At 32.2% G+C, this 23,113-nt stretch overlaps 1 protein-coding gene across 3 annotated transcripts in view; it reads right to left on the bottom strand.

Annotated features, from left to right (window-relative positions):
- Positions 1-22,634, bottom strand: part of LOC106673961 (inhibitory POU protein) — a 123,622-nt gene extending 100,988 nt beyond the window's left edge. For all 3 annotated transcript variants that reach the window (XM_014406370.2, XM_014406369.2, XM_014406368.2), the window contains exons 1-2: positions 22,449-22,634; positions 8,359-8,391 (exon numbers count right to left, since the gene is read on the bottom strand). In XM_014406370.2, coding sequence (XP_014261856.1) covers positions 8,359-8,391; positions 22,449-22,598 — 183 coding nt within the window. In that variant the 5' untranslated portion in view covers positions 22,599-22,634. The remainder of the gene's footprint in view (positions 1-8,358; positions 8,392-22,448) is intronic.
- Between the last annotated feature and the right edge of the window lie 479 nt (positions 22,635-23,113).

The following is a 23,113-nucleotide window of genomic DNA, read 5'->3' on the forward strand; positions in this document are numbered from 1 at the left end:
TGATCTATCGTGACATCGATCTCTTCGTGACAATGATTTTTTTTATCTCAGCCAATACTTTATATAATGATTAATTAATTGAAAAAAGTTATTTGCTCAATCGGACCACAAACTCTGATGGATTTAATAAGTAAAATGAAGTATATCTTCACTACAGCTCTCCATGGCCATTTTATTTGTCGCCGAGAATCGAAAAGATTACACGATATTTGAAAAATGGCAAAAAGAAGGGAAAATTCGAAAGGTGAGTTGTGATGGGAAATTAGTTTCCTAGTGGATCGAAGTCACGATAGCTCAAGTGGTAGAGCAGCATCGTATTTGGCCGAAGGTCGTGGGTTCGAATCCCGCTCGTGACACAGGCTTTTCTATATCAACCCATACCTTACATAAAGATTAATTAATTGAAAAAAATTACTTGGCCAATCGGACCACGAACTCTATTGTATTACCTGGAAGGTTACCATAGGTATTTGAATAAGTCAGTTATTGTTAGTATTTAATTTTTTTTTTAAATCCAAAGATAGGAAAGAAGGCAGAATTGTTGGTTTATCAGTTAAAAAGTGCCTTTTAGGAAATGTTTTAATTAATTTTGTTATGCTTTGATCACTACTTTGATCGTACATTTCTAAATCAATCTTCTTACTCTTTTCTGATTATTTTGTTAGTAATTTAGTTATAAAGAAGTATATTTGTATTCAAAGCTTAGCTTTTTTTAAAAAAATAGGAATTGATTACACACTTCAGCTAGTGTTAGGCTCGAATGTGCTATTAGTTCCAAAATAGCATACTTTTCGATTTAACATAATATGTTTAATGTTTTATTATAGTATTTTTCTATTTTTCAAAGTTAAAGTATAAGAAATATTACTGAATATTGGTAATTTTTTGAATAAATAAAACAATTTAGACATTGAGTAGATAAGTTCACAAATGTCGCTAAAATGAAACTTTAGACTTGGTAAAAATCCAAAATTAACCCTCACCAGAGATAAATAATTACTTCACTATAAGACAAGAATAATAGACAGTGACATTTAACCCCCTGTCCGAGTGGGTGATTCGTTGTATATCAGTGTAGAGCGGGGACATTAATGCGGTCATTCCGAGCAATTAGTGCCTATTGAAGCAGGTCCCCACGTTGCGTTGGGGTGCGCCGAACCACTAATGTGCACCCCGGGGGGTGGGCGGGGATGAGACGCATGCGATGGTTATTAGGTACAAACACAGCTGTTGCCACACTTGTCCCGTTTGGCAGAGATCCGCTTTAAAAAGCCTTTCTTAATCAGGAGATGGGGCGATTTTTCGAAAGTGGGCGAGATATACGGCCTAGGAACAAGAATGGCGCAATATACATAAAATGGAAAATTGTCAAGAGGGTAGGAACCCTTCTTTTTACACCGAAGATGTATATATTCCAATCTACATTAAGTTGTATCATTATCCATAATTTATTTATTAACTTTAGAAAAGACCTTTCTCATATTGCTTAAATGAAAATATTTACAACGGTCAAAAATGTGCCAAGGTCTGGTTATTAACTAGGAAAATACAAAACGCATAATGTAGTAGTACAAAAATAGTGTTTTAAAAGAAAATGCAACGGTGATAAGTATAAGACAACAATTTTAAAGACAAAGTTCACAAAAAAATAATAAAAATTGTATCTGACGAAAAATTACTGCTTAACCTCGGGGGTGGTAATGTCTGATATGTGGGCTACATTCCTCATCATATTACATAAATCCAAAATTAATAGGTAAAAAGGTCAATTTAAAATGAAACCAACGTCATACACCAGATTTGGAAATCAAAGAGTAAAAAAAGTGGTACCACTGAAGACATTTAGAGATGGATCAAGAAAGAAAAGTCACTTGAACTAACAACTTTGCATAGATAGTAATTAATAAAACTTACAATTAGCTAAAATTTTCAGGATATCATATGGATAAAAGGAAGTACTTTCATCCCTAGAAATAGATTCATAGAGAACAATGTATCTAAGATTCCATATTAGGAATAAATTGGCCTAGAAATTAATACTACCTATAAAAATTTAATAATGGTTTACCCATGTTGTAGCTTAGTGTAGTGGTAAAAAGTCTAGGACATAATAATTTTCGGAAAATAATTTTAAAGGCGAAGGCTCAGAAAAAGATGAATAAAAACAAAACGATATTTGACAGGCATTCAATTCAAAAAGTGAAATACAAAAGGAGGACAAGCAATTTTTCAACAAATTGAGAATATTAAAAGTGAAAGATTTTTTGACTGACACAAAGTTTTGGTCCAGTTTTGTTAAATCTTTGATTCTCTGATGTAATTCTTTTGTCTTAATCTATGAAAAAACTCAACATCGAAGGAAAACTGCAGGACTCGAGATAAATGAAATAATAATTAATTAAGGATTTAAGTTGAGATAAAAAAGTCAGTGTCAAGTGCGGGATTCGAACCTACGACCTTCGGCTTGATACGCCGGTACTCTACCACTTGAGCTATCGTGTCTTCGATCCCCCCGAGCACTAACTTCGCATTTCAACCCCACCTTTTGAATTTCCCCTCCTTTTTGGCCCATTCCTTTCCCTCCAATCTCAACTTAAAACCTTCTTTAATTGAGTGATATTAATTGGTCAAGCGGACCACGAAAACTAATGAATTTAATGATTTAAAATAAAGTATACTTCACTAAAGCTCTCCGAGGCCATTTCATTTGTCGTCGAGAATCCAATCCGATTACACATTTGAAAAATGGCAAAATGGAGGGAAAATTCAAAAGGTGGAGTTGAGATGGGAAGTTAGTGCCCGGGGAAATTGAAGTCATTATAGCTCAAGTAGCGGCGTATCAAGCCGAAGGTCGTGGGTTCGAATCCCTCTCGTGACACTGACTTTTTTATCTCAACATAAAACCTTAATTAATTAAATGATATTAATTGGTCAAGAAGACCACGAAAAATAGTGAACACAATAATTAATGACTAACTGTAAAATCCCAGATGTGGATTTGTAGAGGTTTAAATTAAAACGGGTTGACATCACAACATTTCTTCGACAAAGAAACGACAAAATAAAATAAAAAGTAAAATAATTCCTGTCGCACAGGAGGGCTTAACATTTCTTGTCGCAGTCGAGAAGTCAAACCATTTTACGATACTTCTTTTATAGCACTCTCAATTAAAAATCCATGGTCTGTGCCGGGATTTGAACCCAGGACCGCAAGGGGGGCAAAATCCCAATCGGACACCCTAACCATACGACTACCGGTCCCCCAAGGTTGAAAGCACAACATACACACAGGGCAAAATATTAAATTTATTATTGTGACAAGTGCAAACTAATGAACACCAAGTATCATTATGACAGCCGATTAGGTTTACGTACTTAAGGCTTAATAGGTGGTGACTATTACGAATATTTTTCAAAACTTCACAGGACACAGTTGTCAAATAAAATTACTTTACAAAACAATTAAACATTGACAGAACATTAATTTTTCTGAAATATTTGTCGAATATGTCAACTTGAAGAGACAATAAAAAGGTTAAAATATTGAAGATTTAATGAACAATTTGTCACAAATAAGTATAGAAAGGTAATTTTATAATTTTGCTTGTAATGTTTATAAAATAATGAACAATGTTTTTAAATTAATAAGTTTGTCAATATGTTGATCTCATTCGTACAAAAATAATCCCTGAAATTATATACCTTCTAATTTTTTAAAGTGTAAATATCCCTCATTTTGTAATCAATTGAATAAATAGGTAGTAAAATCCTCAAAATGATACCAGACCGGACAGAAGAAAACCAAACAATACGTCTTGTTGGTAATTGTTTCGGCACAAAAAATATTAAAATAGGACAGTCAATCCCAGCAATTACGGGGAAAAATCGAAGCCGTTTTCCCCTCGATAAACAGAACAAACCGGTTGACAAATAAAGGAAACAAATTGTCTATCTGGTTTTCTAGGAAACCAGACAAGAAATTCGACCCCTCCCCGCCGCCGCCAACCGGGCATAAAAAATAAATGAGTATTTGAAAAGGGGAGCTGAAACATTATGAATATTACATACGTGTGACATATCCAAAACAAATATAAATGTCGTTCATGTTTTCCAACTGTAGGAGAGTGTTGCTGGGGGGGGGAGGAAAAAAGACACAGGATGCTACCCCGTGTGGGATCGGATGGGATAAATTATTTATGGCCCTCAGGACGGAGGGTGTGGATTGCTTTTGCCCTTCCCCGAACGCTGGAATTAATTCGTTTCTGCTGAATTTTCGATAAATTCGTTAATAAAATACGTTCCGAAAAAATCAATTGTTCGTTTACGGTCAGGACTTAAACACCGTGTACTTGTTGGATAATAAAATGTTTTGGAATCCTGTTTAGCCAAAGGATGTTGACTTGTTGAAATTCTTCAAGTAGCTTACAATTTCAAATTCTTTCCATAATAAAATTGTAAATACGTTTCTATACAATTATATTTTAACAATATTTAAACTTCAAACTATTGTAAAATGTACAAGCAAAGAAGAACGACTCAAAAAATCTTCACTTTTAAGACTGCTTTACTACTGTAAAATCCTATAACATTTTTGTCATATAACGCAAGCACTAATCAAAACTTAGATTGGGATGTCTGTAATATAACCAGATAAATTACCTTTTCTAAAAAAAATACTACTATTGTCTTATAGTTTGACTGAATATTTGAATTTTTTTTCAAAACAAAATATAAAAATGTATGTTATAAAGAACGTGTTAAATACGTTGTTAATGTTTTTGTTTGAACCACCATTAAACTTTTGATTAGCATTTGTTTAATGCTCTTTTCTAAAAAAAAGATTTATAGAGTGAAAATTAACCATGGATTAACGCTGTGGATTTTTTTGAGATCCCAATTCATTAAACTGATTTAAAAATATTAAAATAATAAAAGTGTAAAATGAAATTCGTAGAGCAGTCTTTGATTCCCAGACTTCATTAAGTCTGATGCTCATTGGAAATAAATAGCTCACGAGTTTTCTTCATCTCGAAAAAAAGTGATTATCTGCAGCTCTTTCCCAAAAAACCGATTTAGAGAATGAAAAGTAACCTTGGGATATTTTTAGACCCCCAATCCATTATATTTTTTTAAAAATAGTAAAATAATAAAAGTGTTAAAATAAGTTTCTAAAGCAGTCTTTGATTCCTAGACTTCATTAAGTCTGATATTCATTGAAAAAAATAGCCCACGAGTTTTCTTCATCTCGAAAAATGAAGTCTTATCTGCAGCTCTTTTCCAAAAAACCTATTTAGAAAATGAAAATTAACCTTGGATAATACCCTGTGGGATTTTTTTAGACCTCCAATCCATTAAACTTATTTAAAAATATTAAAATAATAAAAGTGTAAAATGAAGTTTCTAAAGCAGTCCTTGATTGATTTCCCAGACTTCATTAAGTGTGATGCTCTTTGGAAAAAAATAGCTCACGAATTTTCTTCATCTCGAAAAATGAAGTGATTATCTGCAGCTCTTTTCCAAAAAAAAAAACTATTTAAAGAATGAAAATTAACCTTGGATAATATCCTGTGGGATTATTTTAGACCTCCAATCCATTAAACTGATTTAAAAATATTAAAATAATAAGAGTGTAAAATGAAGTTTCTAAAGCAGTCTTTGATTGATTTCCTAGACTTCATTAAGTGTGATGCTCATTGGAGAAAAAATCTTCCACGAATTTTCTTCATCTCGAAAAATGAAATGATTATCTGCAGCTCTTTTCCAAAAAAACCGATTTAGAGAATGAAAATTAACCTTGGATGATACCCTGTGGGATTTTCATTCTGTAAATCAGTTTTTTTGGAAAACAGCTGCAGATAATCATTTCATTTTTCGAGATGAAGAAAATTCGTGGGATATTTTTTTCAAATGAACATCAGACTTGATGAAGTCGGGGAATCAAAGACTGCTTTAGAAACTTCATTTTACACTCTTATTACTTTAATATTGGGATTTTTGCAATATATCCAGTTAAATTACTTATTCTAAAAAATACTACTATTCTCTTATAGTTTGACTGAATATTTGAATTTTTTTCAAAACAAAATATAACAATGTATGTTATAAAGAAAGTGTTAAATACGTTGTTAATGTTTTTGTTTGAAGCACCATTAAACTTTTGATTAGAATTTGTTTAATGCTCTTTTCCAAAAAAAAAAAAAAAAAAAAGATTTATAGAGTGAAAATTAACTTTGGATTAACGCATTGGATTTTTTTGAGATTTCAATTCATTGAACTGATTTAAAAATATTAAAATAATATAAGTGAAAAATTAAGTTTCTAAAGCAGTCTTTGATTCCCAGACTTCATCAAGTCTGATGTTCATTTGAAAAAAATATCCCACGAATTTTCTTCATCTCGAAAAATGAAGTGATTATCTGCAGCTCTTTTCCAAAAAACCGATTAGAGAATGAAAATTAACCTTGGATAATACCCTGTGGGATTTTTTGAGATCCCCAATCTATTATATTTATTTAAAAATATTAAAATAATAAAAGTGTAAAATGAGGTTTTTAAAACAGTTTTGATTCCCAGATTTCATTAAGTCTGATGCTCACAGGAAAAAAAATAGCACACGAGATTTCTTCATTTCAAAAAATGAAGTGATTATCTGCAGCTCTTTAAAAAAAAACAGATTTTGAGAATCCAAATTAACCTTGGATTAACGCTGTGGATTTTTTTGAGACGCCCAATCCATTAAACTTATTTAAAAATATTAAAAAAATAAAAGTGTTAAAAAAAGTTTCTAAAGCAGTCTTTGATTCCCAGACTTCATCAAGTCTGATGCTCATTGGAAAAACATAGCCCACGAATTTTCTTCATCTCCAAAAATGAAGTTATCTGCAGTAAGTGGGACTGGACTGACCACCACCTAGCCTTGTGTGTTTCCTCCAATCCATTAAACTTATTTAAAAATATTAAAATAATAAAAGTGTAAAATAAAGTTTCTAAAGCAGTCTTTGATTGATTTCCCAGACTTCATTAAGTGTGATGCTCTTTGGAAAAAAATAGCCCACGAGTTTTCTTCATCTCGAAAAAAGAAGTGATTATCTGCAGCTCTTTTCCAAAAAACCGATTTAGAGAATGAAAATTAACCTTGGATAATACCCTGTGGGATTTTTTGAGTCCCCCAATCCATTATACTTATTTAGAAATATTAATATAATAAAAGTGTAAAATGAAATTTCTAAACCAGTTTTTGATTCCCAGACTTCATCAAGTCTGATGCTCATTGGAAAAACATAGCCCACGAATTTTCTTCATCTCCAAAAATGAAGTTATCTGCAGTAAGTGGGACTGGACTGACCACCACCCAGCACTGTGTGTTTTTCTTTTCCTCCATTTTGTGCTACAGGCTAAATACTAAAGACAAAAGTCTTCAAGAGCATTGGTAAAATTTTACTGTTCAATGACATACATCAATACAAAAAAAATAAATTCCCAGTATATTTTATGGAATGATTTTATACATTTAGATTATAAAAAACAATTATAACATATATCATTTTCAAATTGAAATGTTTTTGTTTCATCGGGCTGCTTTTGAATATCGCAGGGGGTGTAATTTTCCAGTCGGTGATTAAACCAAACGGCGGTTTTCCAATGAAACTTCCCCAAACAGGCTGAGCTGCGCTTTAATTACCATTATCCGGTGCTGCTCATTCTCCCATTGAATCATCCCTTAATCGCCCAATGATCCTCCCTTGGCCAAAACTGCCCGAACAATTTCCGAATTGATAATTTACTATTGGGTACGGAAATTCGACTCGAATAATCGTCGTGCGAATTTAAAAAAAAATTAGAGGATTTTAATCATTAATTCTCTGTAGCACTACAATCATGGAATTTACTAAACAAACTCAAAGATTCACTTCTTTTTAATTGTTAACTAAAAATTTAAATATTTTAAAGCAGTAATTCATAATCTAAGAAGCCATTTTCCAACTTGATAAGCATCAAGTCAGCTGTTTACACCATATTACCTATAAAAGTAAACTACTTTAACTATTGCCTTGAAAATCTTTAATTTTAAAAAGCGTAAAAATATCTATGAATGTTTGTTCTTGTTGTATTTAAAATGAATTATTTGATATTTTAATTGGGTTAGTAGTTTGCTTCAAGTTGATTGCGGATCTGTATTAAAACCTGACAATCCGGAGCTCTTCATGTCGACTGGGTTTGAAAATTGCCATAAAATAATAAATAATAAAAAATATCAAGTTTAAATTTTTTTCTTCTTTGTTTTGTAATTTCTCTAAGATTGATACTGTATTATGAAAAACAGTGAAGGAAAAACGAGACTGTCGGTCACACACTCACCTTTTTCATCTGTTCCTGTGTCCACGAATCCCACTGAAACAGAAAAAGAAACGAATATATTCAAATTGGCTCTGTCGCAATTGGAAACAATGGAATATTGTCATGAGTTGGCGAGAGGGTTGGTTGACATCGGGCGGACCCACCGTCTAATCAATATGGACGGGCTGCTTTGACGGACAATTCACCGGCCGGTCTCAATCACGAAGGGATAATTTTCGATTTATTATTATTCATACAATGGTGGAAAAAAATATAATAATGTATTCCAGGCCGGTGACGAAAATCATTTAAATAGTTTAAATACATCTGTTTATACATCTACACTTCAGGTTAGTTAATAAAAAAGTATTATAGATCCATAAATATAACTAAAAAGTTTAGAAAAATAACTATTTAATAATTACTAATTTTAGTTGAAGTTGTAATTATGTATTAAACAGAAAGAATCAAAAAAGGTTTTTTTACGGGTTGTATTTAATCAATGGTCAAGTATATGAAAATATTTATTCTTGTGGTGTAGTTATAACTCTATTACTATATAAATAATATAAATAATTATTCAGAAATCGTGAGATGCGGTCTGGTGTGATGTGGTTTTCAGAAAAACATTTTCTTTATTGTGCCAACGTTTCGATCTTTATTGAGATCATCTTCAGGGCTCAAAGTGTTTGTCTTCTGTGTAATTGTGCCATTCTTGCGTGTCGTGTTGAGAGTGCCCATAATATAAATAATATATATAAAAAATAAATAATGGTCGTAAAACAAGAATTATTTAACAATCTTTCAATTAATTGAGGTTTTTAGTTGAGATAAAAAAGTCAGTGTCACGAGCGGGATTCGAACCCACGACCTTCGGCTACATACGCCGCTGCTTTACCACTTGAGCTGTCAAAGCAAGAAAGATGGAAAATTCAAAACATGGGGTTGGGATGGGAAGTTAATGCCCGAGTGGATCGAAGTCACGATAGCTCAAGTGGTAGAGTAGCGACGTATCTAGCCGAAGGCCGTGGGTTCGAATCCTGCTCGTGACACTGACTTTTTTTATCTCAACTGAAAACCTTAATTAATTGAAAGATATTAATTGGTCAAGCGGACCACGAAAACTAGTGAATTATTTAACAATGTCTTTCGGAATTTACAGATAGGTTTTTTTTAATATTATTATAATCTGTAATTTCGGTCCGCCTATTCTCGCTGATTTGGTCTGTCATAATCGTTTGGGCATCCTCATTGTTTTGTCAAATAAATTTTTTAACGAAGACGCACACGTATAAATATAATTTTTACATGTTAAATTTGTCAATAAGACTGTTCTGGTAATGATTTACCTAAGAAGTTTGAACTTTCCACTATTAAATACTCAGGTAAGTATAAGATATAATAAAAAGGTTTATGGTCTCATATAGGAAACTATTTCATGAATTGATTGAAATATTATTCATAATTTGAAGGAATGCATTTATTAACGTGAATGTTAGAGCAGGTTTGTGTGGGTGTTTGTGATGGAATATCGAGTATTCACATATCAAAGCTAGGTTCCTTAGTTTTATAAAATTGGCAGTGTAATAACGAGTAGTCACTGGCGTTGTAGCAAAACTCTGGTGACTGAAAAACTCCCTTGTGTTTGTGCCATGTGTTTTTTTGTTTGAGTAGTTAAATTTATTGACACGGTCTGTGGCGAAATGTCAAGTGCCCCCACAAACACATCGAACCGATTAAGTTATGTAGGATAGTAACTATGATTCTTACCCTGTATGAATGTATTTATTATCATGAATGATGAAAAGGCCGTAGGTTTAGGTTGTAGGTAATTATTAACCTTGAAATAGAGTTGAGGACTCAATATATCGACAATTCATAATTCCCACCCAACTTAAATAAGGCATCATCAATACAACGAACTGGATTTGGACATTTTAATCATAATACCTACGTGTGGAAGGGCTTAAAAATCAAGTTAATAAAAATTGGCGATTGGCAAAAAGTGAAGAGCCGTTAATACTCTTAGCAGCTAGCCGGCTGAAATAAGCTCTTATGTATAATATTTTAGATTTTTAGTTTTACATGGCATTATATTTAATTAAGCGAAAGTCAGTCACTTTGGTGTTTTAGTAGTCCGTGTTCAGACTTCGGTCTTATCCGTCCGGTTGTGATGTCAAGCTCCAGGGGTCAAAATTTAGGCCATTTCAGCCTGAAATGCATATTCACATGTTATTCATTCCAATCAAGGAGTGGAGTATATTCCTCCATTGTCTGTAATAAGTAAATAATCAAAATGAGAGTCGATGGTACTCGATATCCCGCATTCGACCTCTATACAACCTCAATACAAAAAGAAAACAACTATTCAATAAAATAGCCATGTTTTTTCCAAAAATAAAACAGAGGATCCAAATGCTTGCTGCCGCGCTGAAGTATAATGCTTATATCAGGTAGCATTTGGAGAACCAAGAAATGACACCACCTTTAAATTAAGTCAAAAACATCAAGCCTTTCTTTGCCTACCGGACAAACTGGTGGTATCATAAAATACTCAATAAAAAATAATCTAATACGACCCCAGGGTTTAGCTCTTTCAGGGTAGACTAAAGCGTACCGAACTACATTAGACTCTCTCTAAATCATAGTCAAACCTTATAATAGTACAGTCCTAACAAAGACAAAAAATGGGGCCAGCTGACGGAATACAATTGACTAAGAAACGTTCAACTTATGAACTTATGAAAAAATGGACTCTCAACAAGCGACATAACGATGGCCAGTTGAACAATTACTACTTATGACTTCTTCCCAAAAATAACACAGCGAAAATCATCCTTGTGGATTAAGGACGACTTTTGTTTCTCCCAGTTCCTGAGTGGCATTTCTAGTCTCGGGCCAAGTCTTCGTCTGTCAATCTCATCAGTATCAATTAATAATGTTAGTTTACGATTTACATTAAAAAAATACAGAAATCACTCTTACAATGAGTGCAAGTAATATCTGGAATGGAAGAATGGAAGAAATTCCGTCTGTAGGACCTCAGCAGTATACAGAAGAAGGTCATGAAAATCAGGATCACTGCACTCGTGGAAAAACAGCTAAAGCAATTTTTTCCCAGCAAGTTGGCCACTATAAAATAAATACTGACGTTGGACGTGGGAATACATGAAAAAACAAGAAACGCAACAAAGACACACGGGTATTGGGTCAAAAGTGCCTTGTGGCAACCTCGCTTGGCTTAATCTTAATCGTGTAAGGATGAGAACTCCCGATTATCTATACGATTCTTTTAATCATATTTTTATAGCATGTTTAGCGTCAGATCACTTGATCACGGTAGATTATTGGGTATTTACGACTTGCTTTTTCTTTACCCTCCACATCGTGAGGTCCGGAGACCGTTTTACCAAGAGGATCCAGTTCAGAATCTTAACAAGAAGGTTTTAAGGAGGATGTCTCACGGACAACAGTAACCGGCTCATCTGGCTTTTATTATAATTATGCATAATAAACTATTACCGTGTCTACAGTTATCCGTTACGTATGTGAATAATTAACATTTAGCAGTTTTTCTTAAAAATTTGTTTTTATTGCTGTTTTAGTGTAATGAGCTTATATGGGCGTTGTTTGTGGCAAGCATATTATTTTATGCTTCGTAGCTTTTAAATTATGCAAACATCTCGAGAAAGGGCAACTTTTGTAAACGCGCATTTATATTCTGTATAATGCAAAACCGTCCATCGCCCTCGGATGTTTTCTAGAGGTGATTTTCAGGTGTTTTTCCACGTCGGTTTTTGCAGTTTTTCACACCCGGAAACGCGCACATGGCGCCTGCCTCGCGCCAGGGGGATTTGCCTCGGTGCCTCGATGCACCTCGGGGTGAAAATTGCCGACGGTATTCGATATATTTTGCGGGTCTGAGTGCCATTGGGAGGAGCGAGAGGAAGATATCCCTCCCGCCAGGAGGAAGCGAGAGAGAGTGAGGCTTTTCTGCCAATCAATACGGGGAGCCGGCCCTCCCCAACCGTGGACACTGATTTTCCGTTACATTCAGAAACCTTTTTCTATTTATCTCTTCAAAATCTTTGGAGACAATTTCAACATAACTCGTATAATTCAAAAATCTAAAAAAAAATTTACCGAATAGATCTGTCTGAGTTCAATTTTGGAAATGAAGACTTTCATCTTAACAAAGTAAAACTTTTTCGATATTAATTAATTCTGAAGTAAAAATCGAATTTTGTAACATTTTATATTCATGTTCTATGCTTACTAGACCTAGACTAGACTTAAAAAAATATTGTTGAGCATTTAACATAAATTTTTATTGTAACTACTTTTTTTAAATCAATGGCGTCCTTCAAGATTTTATAACCAATGAAACTTTTTTTGTAAGGATTTGCAACTGTTGAGGTCATATCGCCCCTTTTTTTGCCCATTTGTAAGTATGTCGGGTTCGAATCAACCTTACAGTGATAAGAACCAACGGTTCTTAATGGTTCTTTAAAGTTTTTTCTATTCTTTATGGTAAATTAAAGTGCTGAAAAAAGGGTTAAGTATGGAGTTGGTACTCGTAAATTCCACAGAACCGGAAATGCGTGGTAGACCCCTGATGAAACATTTCCCTCCTAGCAGGAAAAAAGTTATCATAAAAATTTCTCATAAATCTAATCAATTGCAAAATAATTTTTCCGACTGTAATTATCATGCACATTATTACTGAAGTAATGCGTTTACTTTATTTTTCATAAAAAGTACAACACAACAATGTTTCTCTTATTAAATAAAAAATCCACTTCAAAGTTTAAAGTGAGAGAAGTTTAAAAACGTTTTGCTTGAAAAACGTAATAAATCAAGGATAACATTTTTTTACTTAGTACCTGAGTCTTGTAAAAGATAAATGAGGCGATAATTTATTTATTAATTTATAACTCGATAATAATCCTCTTTTAAATATTTTATGTACAAAGGGGATGAAATTTGACATAAACTGTACCGTTTAATTGCAAACTAAATATTTTATTTCGTTTTGAAATTTCAGTTTTTCCTCTACCTGCTGGTTTTATTTTTGAAGCATATTTTATAAACTATATAAAAAATAATTCTGCGCAGTTTGGATTTATAAAAATTTTGAAAACCTGAAGACTTAACCATAGCCAACAGGTTTTTAGATATTGTCAATCGGAAAAACGCAGAATATAAAATATGGGACTGGGTTGTTGTCCACTCTTGGTACTACCTCAAGGGGACATTTTTAAATTGATTCTTCTTCATTATTAACTAACTTCTTTAGCTTTTTTTAATGTTGTAAAGGTCTTACCCTTATTGCAAGTTTTGTAGCAGATTTTTCAGTACATCAAATTTTTGTAGTGTTTACTTTTTGTAAGTATTGAAATTTTTAAAATTGAAATAAAACTTGATAGTATTTTTTATTTAGATCTGCAATGTTACTTATTAAATTCGATTACGTTTGTCTATGTTTGAGCTAGAATTATTACATGTTTAGATTTTTGATTGTTACTGATTTCTCTAAAATGTTTTTTACTTCAAATATGGTAGGTACAAAAAAATTGAATTAAATTGATGTACTTGTTATTTAAAACTTAACTCACTGTTATTGTAAATTTACCTAATTCAAAGTATTCAAAATTTCACTACGACTTTCGACTCATTTTCTTGTTTTAAAAATATATCTACCAATTTGATCTGATGGTAAAAATTCATAATCTGATCTTTGAATTTTAAATTGTAATACAAATTTTATAGACAAAAGCTTGTGAAAACAAACACAAATATTTTTAGAAAAGTTCCCTCTTTGTATTTCTAATGGTTCGAGAAGCTTTCGGTGGGAAGAGTTGCGTAGGTTAATTTTCTGTTATTTTCCCTAAACTATTTTATATGTTCTTTGCATATGTATTTTATTTTTTCGTGGTATTTGTCCGATTTATTTATTTCCGTATTAGCATATCGAGTATTATCGTCAAATTGATTTGATTTTTCCATATCAAATCTTAGGAGTTTTCCCATTATGAGTGCTGTTTTGAGGTCTGCTTTTATTCCAAATTTGTCAAATAGATTTGTTAGTTTGTTCGTTTCATTATGTGGATTTGGTGATTCTTATTTTATTGCTGTGGTGTCGTTATCATTGTGCGTTTTGTCTATTATTTTGTTGATCGTGTTTGTGGTGAGCCGTTATTGCGTGAATTGGTTTTTATTGTTTAAGTTCGTGATATTGTGTTTCACAGTTTTGCGTACGTTACAACTGAAGACGAATTGAAGCAAAACATATAGGCAGACACTGTTGATATATTATTGCTAAATTTTGTAGTTACAGTTCATTTTGGTCTACCTAACCTCGCTGGGTTGGTTTGTCAGACGCGTTTTAGCACATCGTCATTTTCAGTGGTTCCGTATGATTCTTTAACATTTTAATGAAAATTGTGCCAAAGATAACGAAATGCTGATAACTGATAGGCAGACGAAAATTGTCGGTTACGACAATACTACACATTCATCACTCCTTAGGCGATAGAAGAAAATCTCAGGATTTTTATTAATATTACAAATTTTCTAGGCTATGTACTGGCATATTGCCTTTTCTTGGGGGGCACCGTGCCTAGAGCCGAGGCCACACAGGGCAGCACCCTAAAGCCATTCCTATTCACAATATATACGGCCGGCATTCTTGTTTGTCTCTTTTGGTGAGGACAGGGCCTGTCATCTAATCCTGATATATCTCTCGGCTTTTCATTTAAACCGTATGTTTTAGCCTCGAAAATCTAAACCAAAAATTAACGAAACTAACTCTATCTACATCAGCCTATTTCACTAGAAACTCATTCCAACCTTAGGTATTGTGTGCTATCTGGCACTCTAATTTTGACAAAACACCAATGTTTACACGACTGAAATGACAGGAAATTAACCGAGCTACAAATTACTCCTTAATTACTTGAAGATAGATCTAATTTACTAGCCAACTTACCATTTATAATAACCTCCTGAGACTGATATGGACGTATGAAAATAAAGTTTAGGGATCAACGGAAAAATCCAATTTCTACAAAATCCAAACCGTCCAATTACAAATTTTAAGAAAATGATTAAACTGCCTATTTTATGTTTCAAACCTAACAATCCAATTCCCATTTGTAACTGATATTATTAAATAACGTCACAAAAACTTCCACAAAAATTAAACCATCACTTAAAAGCCACTTGGCCAAAGGCCTTCTTGTACCAAAATTTTTAGAAACCCTACACGTCTTTTGAGAGATAAATTGCCCCAATGTCCGGGCGTGCCATTTCCTCGGTGTGAATAAAAACCGCAGTTGTAGAAACCATAATAATTAATTTAAAAAAATACTGTAACTGACCATGGATAAGGTATACTGGAAAGTTTTGTTTAAAGTTAAACTATCAATTACAAACAGAAAATGCCAAAATTTTGCCTCCGTAGCCTCAAAAGTTCAGCCTAAAATATAATTTTTAATGGAAATTATTTCAGCATTTTATTGAGTATTTTTATTTTATGTTCAGTTTTTGTAGAAATAAGTGGATTTCAATTCCAAGTTAAAGCTATCAATTACAAAGCAGAAAATGCCAACATTTTGCCTCCGTAGCCTCAAAAGTTCAGCCTAAAATATAATTTTTAATGGAAATTATTTCATCATTTTATTGAGTATTTTTATTTTATGTTCAGTTTTTGTAAAAATCAGTGGATTTCAATTCCTTATTTAATTGGTATTTATTTTATAGAAGAGTAAGCCAGAATCTTTGTTATCATATCAAATATGTTGATTTTAAATCAGCCAAAGTTTTGTATCTGTTTATTGTAGAATCCGTTTGAATAAACATTGTGTGTGAAATCGTCATTATTTCATTTTTCATAGGTCTTCCTTTCTCGCGTTCATCTACGAAAAAGCATAAAAGGGAATTAAAGAAGCCCGGTTGGTTTCGGCTCTGCTGGAATGGGGTCGGGGCGGCACCACTTGAAATTATATTAACCTGTTGGCTTCCTCTACAGCGGATGTTTTTTAAATAAATGAGAGACTTTTCCCTTTACTCCCACCGGATCTGTGTCAATGGGCCCTTGAAGCCGAAACTGCGGAATTCCGGAGAACTCGCCAGTTTCTGATTTGTATTTTGTACCCTGGGAGATGTTGATATAAGGAACCTTTTCCGAGCAACCATTGTGACCAGAAGATTGCAACCAATTTTAATTTAGGAATTAAATATAATTTTTTGGCCAAATCTAATGAAATTAACATAAAAACGACTATAAGTAGTTTGGGCTGGGAGCTGGTTATTTTCATTTACGGACGACCTACAGCACCAAAATCAAATATTCTAAAGATCCAAAAGTTAATATGTTAATACATATTTTTCATATAACTTAGTGGTTAGGATTAGTTATAGAAATGTAACCTTGAAAAGATAACTAACAATTATTTAAAATTTACACATTGATACATTTTTCTCTCAGTAGATAAAATTGCGGGTTTTTTTGTGTGTGTTTTGTTTTATAATGTTTGTGATAATAAGAATAAATTTGGCAACTCAGTTTAACCGGTAGAAGTACACTAATGGAAAAAAGGCTGTAAACGTAAGAATAGCACATAAGTAATAATTATTTGGAGATCTTGAGATGCGTCTGGTGTGACGTAGGTTTATAAAAAAAATTTAACGTGCCAACGTTTCGATCATTATTGAGATCATCTTCAGTTGTTGAGTATTTGTTTTCCGTTTGAGCCCTGAAGATGATCTCAATAAAGATAGAAACGTTGGCACGATAAAGAAAATGTTTTTCTAAAATCTACGTCACGCCAGACCGCATCTCACGATCTCTAAATAATCATTAACTAACGGTCACTAAACACCACACAAAAATAATAATATTTCATTTTTAATTATTTCCTAAATTTATTTTATACTTTTCTCTCTCCAACCTAAAAACTGTAATTTCGTATTTTGATTAAAGTGAAATAACTATTTATTATTATTACATATTTTTTTTATCTTTGGGTTGTAATTTGTCATTGAATTTATAAATTTTTTAATGATTATTTGTAAAAAATTTTAATTCTTTCTACCTGTTTCTTCCTTTTTTTCTTTCGCTCTCACGCTCTCTTTGAAAGGCGGACCTTCACGCATTCAGAAAAACATTCAAGAACTTAGAAAAAACGGAGGATGCCAGGGCAACGTAAAATTTGCAAGCTTCTCTCTTTCACGCTCTCTCGCTCTTCCTTTTTTTCTGTCTCGCCCTCTTTCACAGACAAACTTACACACTTATAGAAAAACAGGCGGCAATAACTGATAAAAATCGAAATATGCCAGGGAAACACAAAGATTGTAAGCTTCTCTCTCTCTCTCTCTCTCTCTCACTCTCTCTCTGGGTTTCTCCTTATCTATCTATACATCTATTTATGTTTGTTCTATTTTCATGGTTGCATATATAACTCGTATCAATTATTTTTATTTCGAAAGTACTGTTCGTATGTTTTTGTAAATAACTACTTAGAAAGTGTGGCGCATGCACATTCATTGGATGTATCTAAGATAAACAATATTGGTATAATGTCCGGATTGAAATATCTCTCGGACAATGTTTTACAAAAATAATTTCTAAATTTAATAAATTAAAATCTGAATGTTTGTCTGTTCAAAATAGAGAACTTGTCTATAAAAGGTAATAAGTGTTACTGTTTGGTTATATGCATGGTTGGGTAGAGTTGTTTCGATAAATGAAGAGAATAACAAAAGTACGTAAAGTAAATTTTAAAAAATTTAACATTCCATTTCATGATTATTCTATGAACCACATGTTTCCATTCTTATCTGTAAAATTTGAGATATATTACTACAGTATTTTTTTGTTTATATGTTCTTTGGGAATAATCAAAGTAATTGGAAAAAAAATGTGTCCGCTCTTTTTTTCTTAAAATTTAAAATCTTATTTTTGAACTGGCAGAATCTTTTTTAAGTACATAACGATACTAATAGATGGGATAGTGTGTTTTAAATATTTATTATTTTAAAAAATCGGTAAAAAGTTAAAACATTAAATTCATATTTTTTTGTTTTTCGATGAGTTTATCTATTCAAGATAAATTCAGCCGAGCTATCAAAAAAGAACATCCTGTATTGAATAAAAATACAAACAAAAAACGCTTCCTGTAAAGTACGCGAAAAACAAATTCTTTTGAACAATTCCGGAATCGTTTTTGCAGACTTTCAAAACCTTTAATTAATCACTGAAAATAGACATTTTTGACTGGATTCGTCAAAGAACAGTTTTTTGATGTCCGGTGTTCAACTGAATAATTTACAACGCCACTGAATTTTAGCTAAATTCAACATTATTACAATGATTCAAAATTTCTTTTTCTTCTTTCAGGTTTTTATGAGCAAAGTTTATATTGTATGTAATTATAAATGAGAAAAATGAGGTTAAAACCAATTATGATGACTATCTGTTCAGAAGAAATTCAGCCGGTCCATCTAATCCTGTATATCTAGTCTAATCTAATTCGATCTTCCTTATTATTTTATTCTCCTAGTTTAAAAAACAACAAATGTACTGATTTATGTAATAACTTGGAAATACTTGAGTATTTTAAAAATTTATGCAAGATAATTTATTTTTTTCGGCCCTTAGGTCTTATTGGCAAAAATGGTAGAATTTGTCTTTATTTTTTTTTTAATGTTGAAACAAAAAAAAATTGAAATCTTATATTCCAAGATTACACATTCCAAGATTCTTTCCTTGTTATGTTGGCGTCTAAATTGTGCAACAAATATTTAAAAATAAACCATACAAGCTATTGCACTTATCGAAAAATTATCGTTTCTAGAAATTACAACCGGATAATTTATGCACACCTCTTTTCAAAAACAAATAATAATATTTACGAAACGGAAACAGAAGAAATTTCGAGTACGCCCTCTAATGCATTTTAATATCGCTAATTTTCCTCACTGGGGAATCGTGTCCGATGTCTATCTCGACACGTGAGTCCCGTGTGTCTGGTTTTATAACGCAAACCGAGTAGAAACGGTTCATTAGGCACATTTTTAACCTCAAAACGAACTTTTAATAAATTTTATTTCATTTTTTAACGCGTTGAAATAAGAGGAAACAGTGGGAAAAAAATTATGGATCTGGCTGATCCAAAATTGGGTAATTTTTTCAGTAGTGCATCTAACATTTACACTTGCAATTTTGAAGATATGCGACAAGGTTAGGGCAATAAAAAAAATACATATAAAAAGAAACATTAAAAAACAATTCCATTATAGAGAAATGCAAGTTTATTGCTTTAAAGTATCAAACAGTTTATCACTACGCAGACCGGAAGAAGAAATCTCACATAAAAAAATATTTGAAATTGTCACTTCTAAATATAATTTTTATCCTTCTGTATAAATATTTTCAATAAACACTTTATAGCACGAGCTACACACATAAAAATAAATTAACATTAAGCCGAATCATCATTTTAAATTGTTAAATTTTCTTATCAAATATTATTCGTGTATTTTTAGAATAAACCATAAAATTGTTGCCTCTAGCTGTCTAACTAAACGTTAGAAATTATGAAAAAACAAGAAAGGAAACTCAGTTGACCGATACAAATACAACTAATCAACAAGTAAAACATTTAAAATAAAAATGAACACAATAAATTCGATAACAAGAAAACTAATTGTCATGTTTTTTATAGAATTTTAAGCTCAACATAATGTCATACATGAAGTAATAAGTATGTTGTTATTATACTTATTAAAAATATAAGAAGATAGAGTGTAAAAATTATATCAATCAGATATTTGTATGTATAATAAAAAGTCAACAGTTAATGTGAAAAAAAATAAAACGGTTACTTGCTATATTTCCAGACAAAAGATTCAAATATTGCAAAAAATTTGAGTCCGTGTGTCTTGTAATAATTACAACACGCACAAAACGTACAGAAAACTCTTTGAACACTGTTTTATTGCAAAAGAAAATAAACAATTAAAATTTTAACTTTGTTTTGTTTTGAAACGACTTTGACCCGATTATTTTATCCTTAATTAACAACATAGTACGGCAATTTTAAAAAAATTACAAGAGATCAAAACCACCGTACGCGTACTTTATTCTTGATTTCCAGCTTTCCAGCAGGCTCGATTGTTTTCTATTTATTCAATCCAAGTACTTCTGTTATATCAAAACTCAATGAAATATTACATTGCGTAAATTGGGAATAAATATAGTTGTTGCTGTCTTTGAAATTATTTAGCAATAGATATACGGCAATTATAAAAACAATACATAACAAAACACTTTAGAATTCAAAATAGTTCTAAAATTACAAAAATGCTGATGATTAATGTTTTATGGAAAGCCTTTGTGAGAAACATGTCTACTTGAAAAACATTCATATATTAATTGTTTTTTTAAATCCGGCTCATTCAATAAATAAACACAACTTTATGTATTAACAGGAGGAATTCTAAAGGAAACCATACAGAAAACAATTAGATCAAGTCAATAAGAAGTGGCAACACGAATCCAAAGTAACGTTTCATTTATGATGAGTTTTAAAATGTAAACAAATCAGACCAGAACAGTACAACTTTGAACATTTATTGAATGAAAACAAACAAGTTGTTAGAATAAACATTTTGTGTGTCATTGTGAAACTAGACTAAACCTTGCAATTTTAATGTTGGGAACACAAAACATTGAAGTGGAATCGTGGTATTAAACTGGTTTATTTTAGACATTATTATTAACAAAAATCTATTCTGTATATGAAATTCTTTCTTTTAAAAATGAATATCGTTGGTATATTTAATATTGATATAATATTTCAGAGTAGAAAAACCGTGCAAATAGCATAATCTATTTTACTAAAATGGCATAATTTGGTCCTAATGTGGTAAAAACTGGTTTCTGTTCATTTCAAAGATATTTATTATATGTCTACAAACCGTGCATACATAAAATACTTTTTTTAATCGTATATTTTTGGGGATATTTATACAACATTCCAAGGTAGAAAATTTTTCCCATAGTATAATCTAGTTTTTTTAAATGGGATAATTTGGACAATTTAATGTGGTAAAAACTGGTTTTTGTCCATTTAAAAGATATTTATTATATGTCTACAAACCGTGCATACATAAAATACTTTTTTTAATCGTATATTTTTGGGGATATTTATACATTTCAGGGTAGAAAAATTTTTCCCATAGTATAATCTATTTTTCTAAAATGGGATAATTTGGACAATTTAATGTGGAAACAATTGGGTTCTGTCCATTTAAAAGATATTTATTATATGTCTACAAACCGTGCATACATAAAATACTTTTATAATCATATATTTTTGGGGATATTTATACAACATTCCAGGGTAAAAAAAATTTTTCCATGGTATAATCTATTTTTTTTTAAATGGGATAATTTGGACAATTTAATGTGGTAAAAACTGGATTCTGTCCATTTCAAAGATATTTATTATATGTCTGTAAAGCCGTAGTATATATAAATACTTTTTTTAACCATATATCGTTGAGTATATTTATGTCAACAAATTTGTATAACATTCCGGGGGAAGAAAAATTTTTCATATAGTATAATCTATTTTTCTAAAATGGGATAATTTGAACAATTTAATGTGATAAAAACTGGATTCTGTCCATTTCAAAGATATTTATTATATATCTAAAAATCGTAGTATTTACAAAATACTTCTTTTAATCATGTATCGTTGGGTATATTTTTGTCAACAAATTGATATAACATCGCGAGGTAGAAATATTTTTCACATAGTATAATCTATTTTACCAAAATGGGATAATTTGGTCAATTTCTTATTGCAGAAAATTGGTTCTGTACTTTCTGAAGATATTTATTATATGACAAAAAAAATGTAATAGGTGTTTACTCGTTAGAAAGGTTTTACTAAATTCAGTGTCATGTGGATGTGGCCGTAGTATATCCAGTAGTTCTAATTTTTGATAAATCCCTCGTGTATTATTGAAATGCGCAATGGCACTTTAAACCGGATTGCTTGGATTTGAGGCTAAACAAACATTTTGTCAAAAAAGAAACTCACCGTTGGATTTGTCATGCATCGTCTCATTGGGTCCGGGGGAGTCCTGTAGGTTGGCGAGTACCTCCCCGGAAAGCAGGGCCCCGGTGCAGAGATGGGGAGCGGAGATTTTCCCTGCATCATTTTATCAGTACTGTACATCATGAGATCCATGCTCGCTCGGTACCCTCTGACGCTCTACTCACTCTCTGCGCCTATTTCGAATCGCACCCCCACTCGGAAAAGGGCCCGGCTAGGGGTGGAAAAGCGCATGCTTGGGTGAAGCGCCATGTTACCCCCCGGATCCTCGTTATAATTGGTCCCCACCCACTTTGCTACCCCTCCACGCCGACAGCACCCCCAACCCTCGACCGGTCGACCGTCAAACTCGGCTTTAATTAGACGGATTAGCCGGTACAATCGTTCCCTGATAAACGTCCTTCCTCCAGGAGAATTTGGACATTTAGACGTCTTCCTCATACGGATTCTGTTATCATAAAAGGTAGACTTACCCTTCTGGGTCAATTCGCCTGCGATAACAACCCCGCTTTGTTCACCCTTATCGTAGAACACCATCTTATTTTTGTTTATTCTACTTGATTATGCAAAGATCATCGGGAAAGCACTGCTCAAGAGCATAATCAGTAATAGTCAATAATCAATCAAGTCCATATAACTCCTTATGCTGA

This window comes from Cimex lectularius, unplaced genomic scaffold (assembly GCF_000648675.2).
Source record: "Cimex lectularius strain Harlan isolate CLEC.00 unplaced genomic scaffold, Clec_2.1 scaffold15, whole genome shotgun sequence".
Lineage (NCBI taxonomy): Eukaryota > Metazoa > Arthropoda > Insecta > Hemiptera > Cimicidae > Cimex > Cimex lectularius.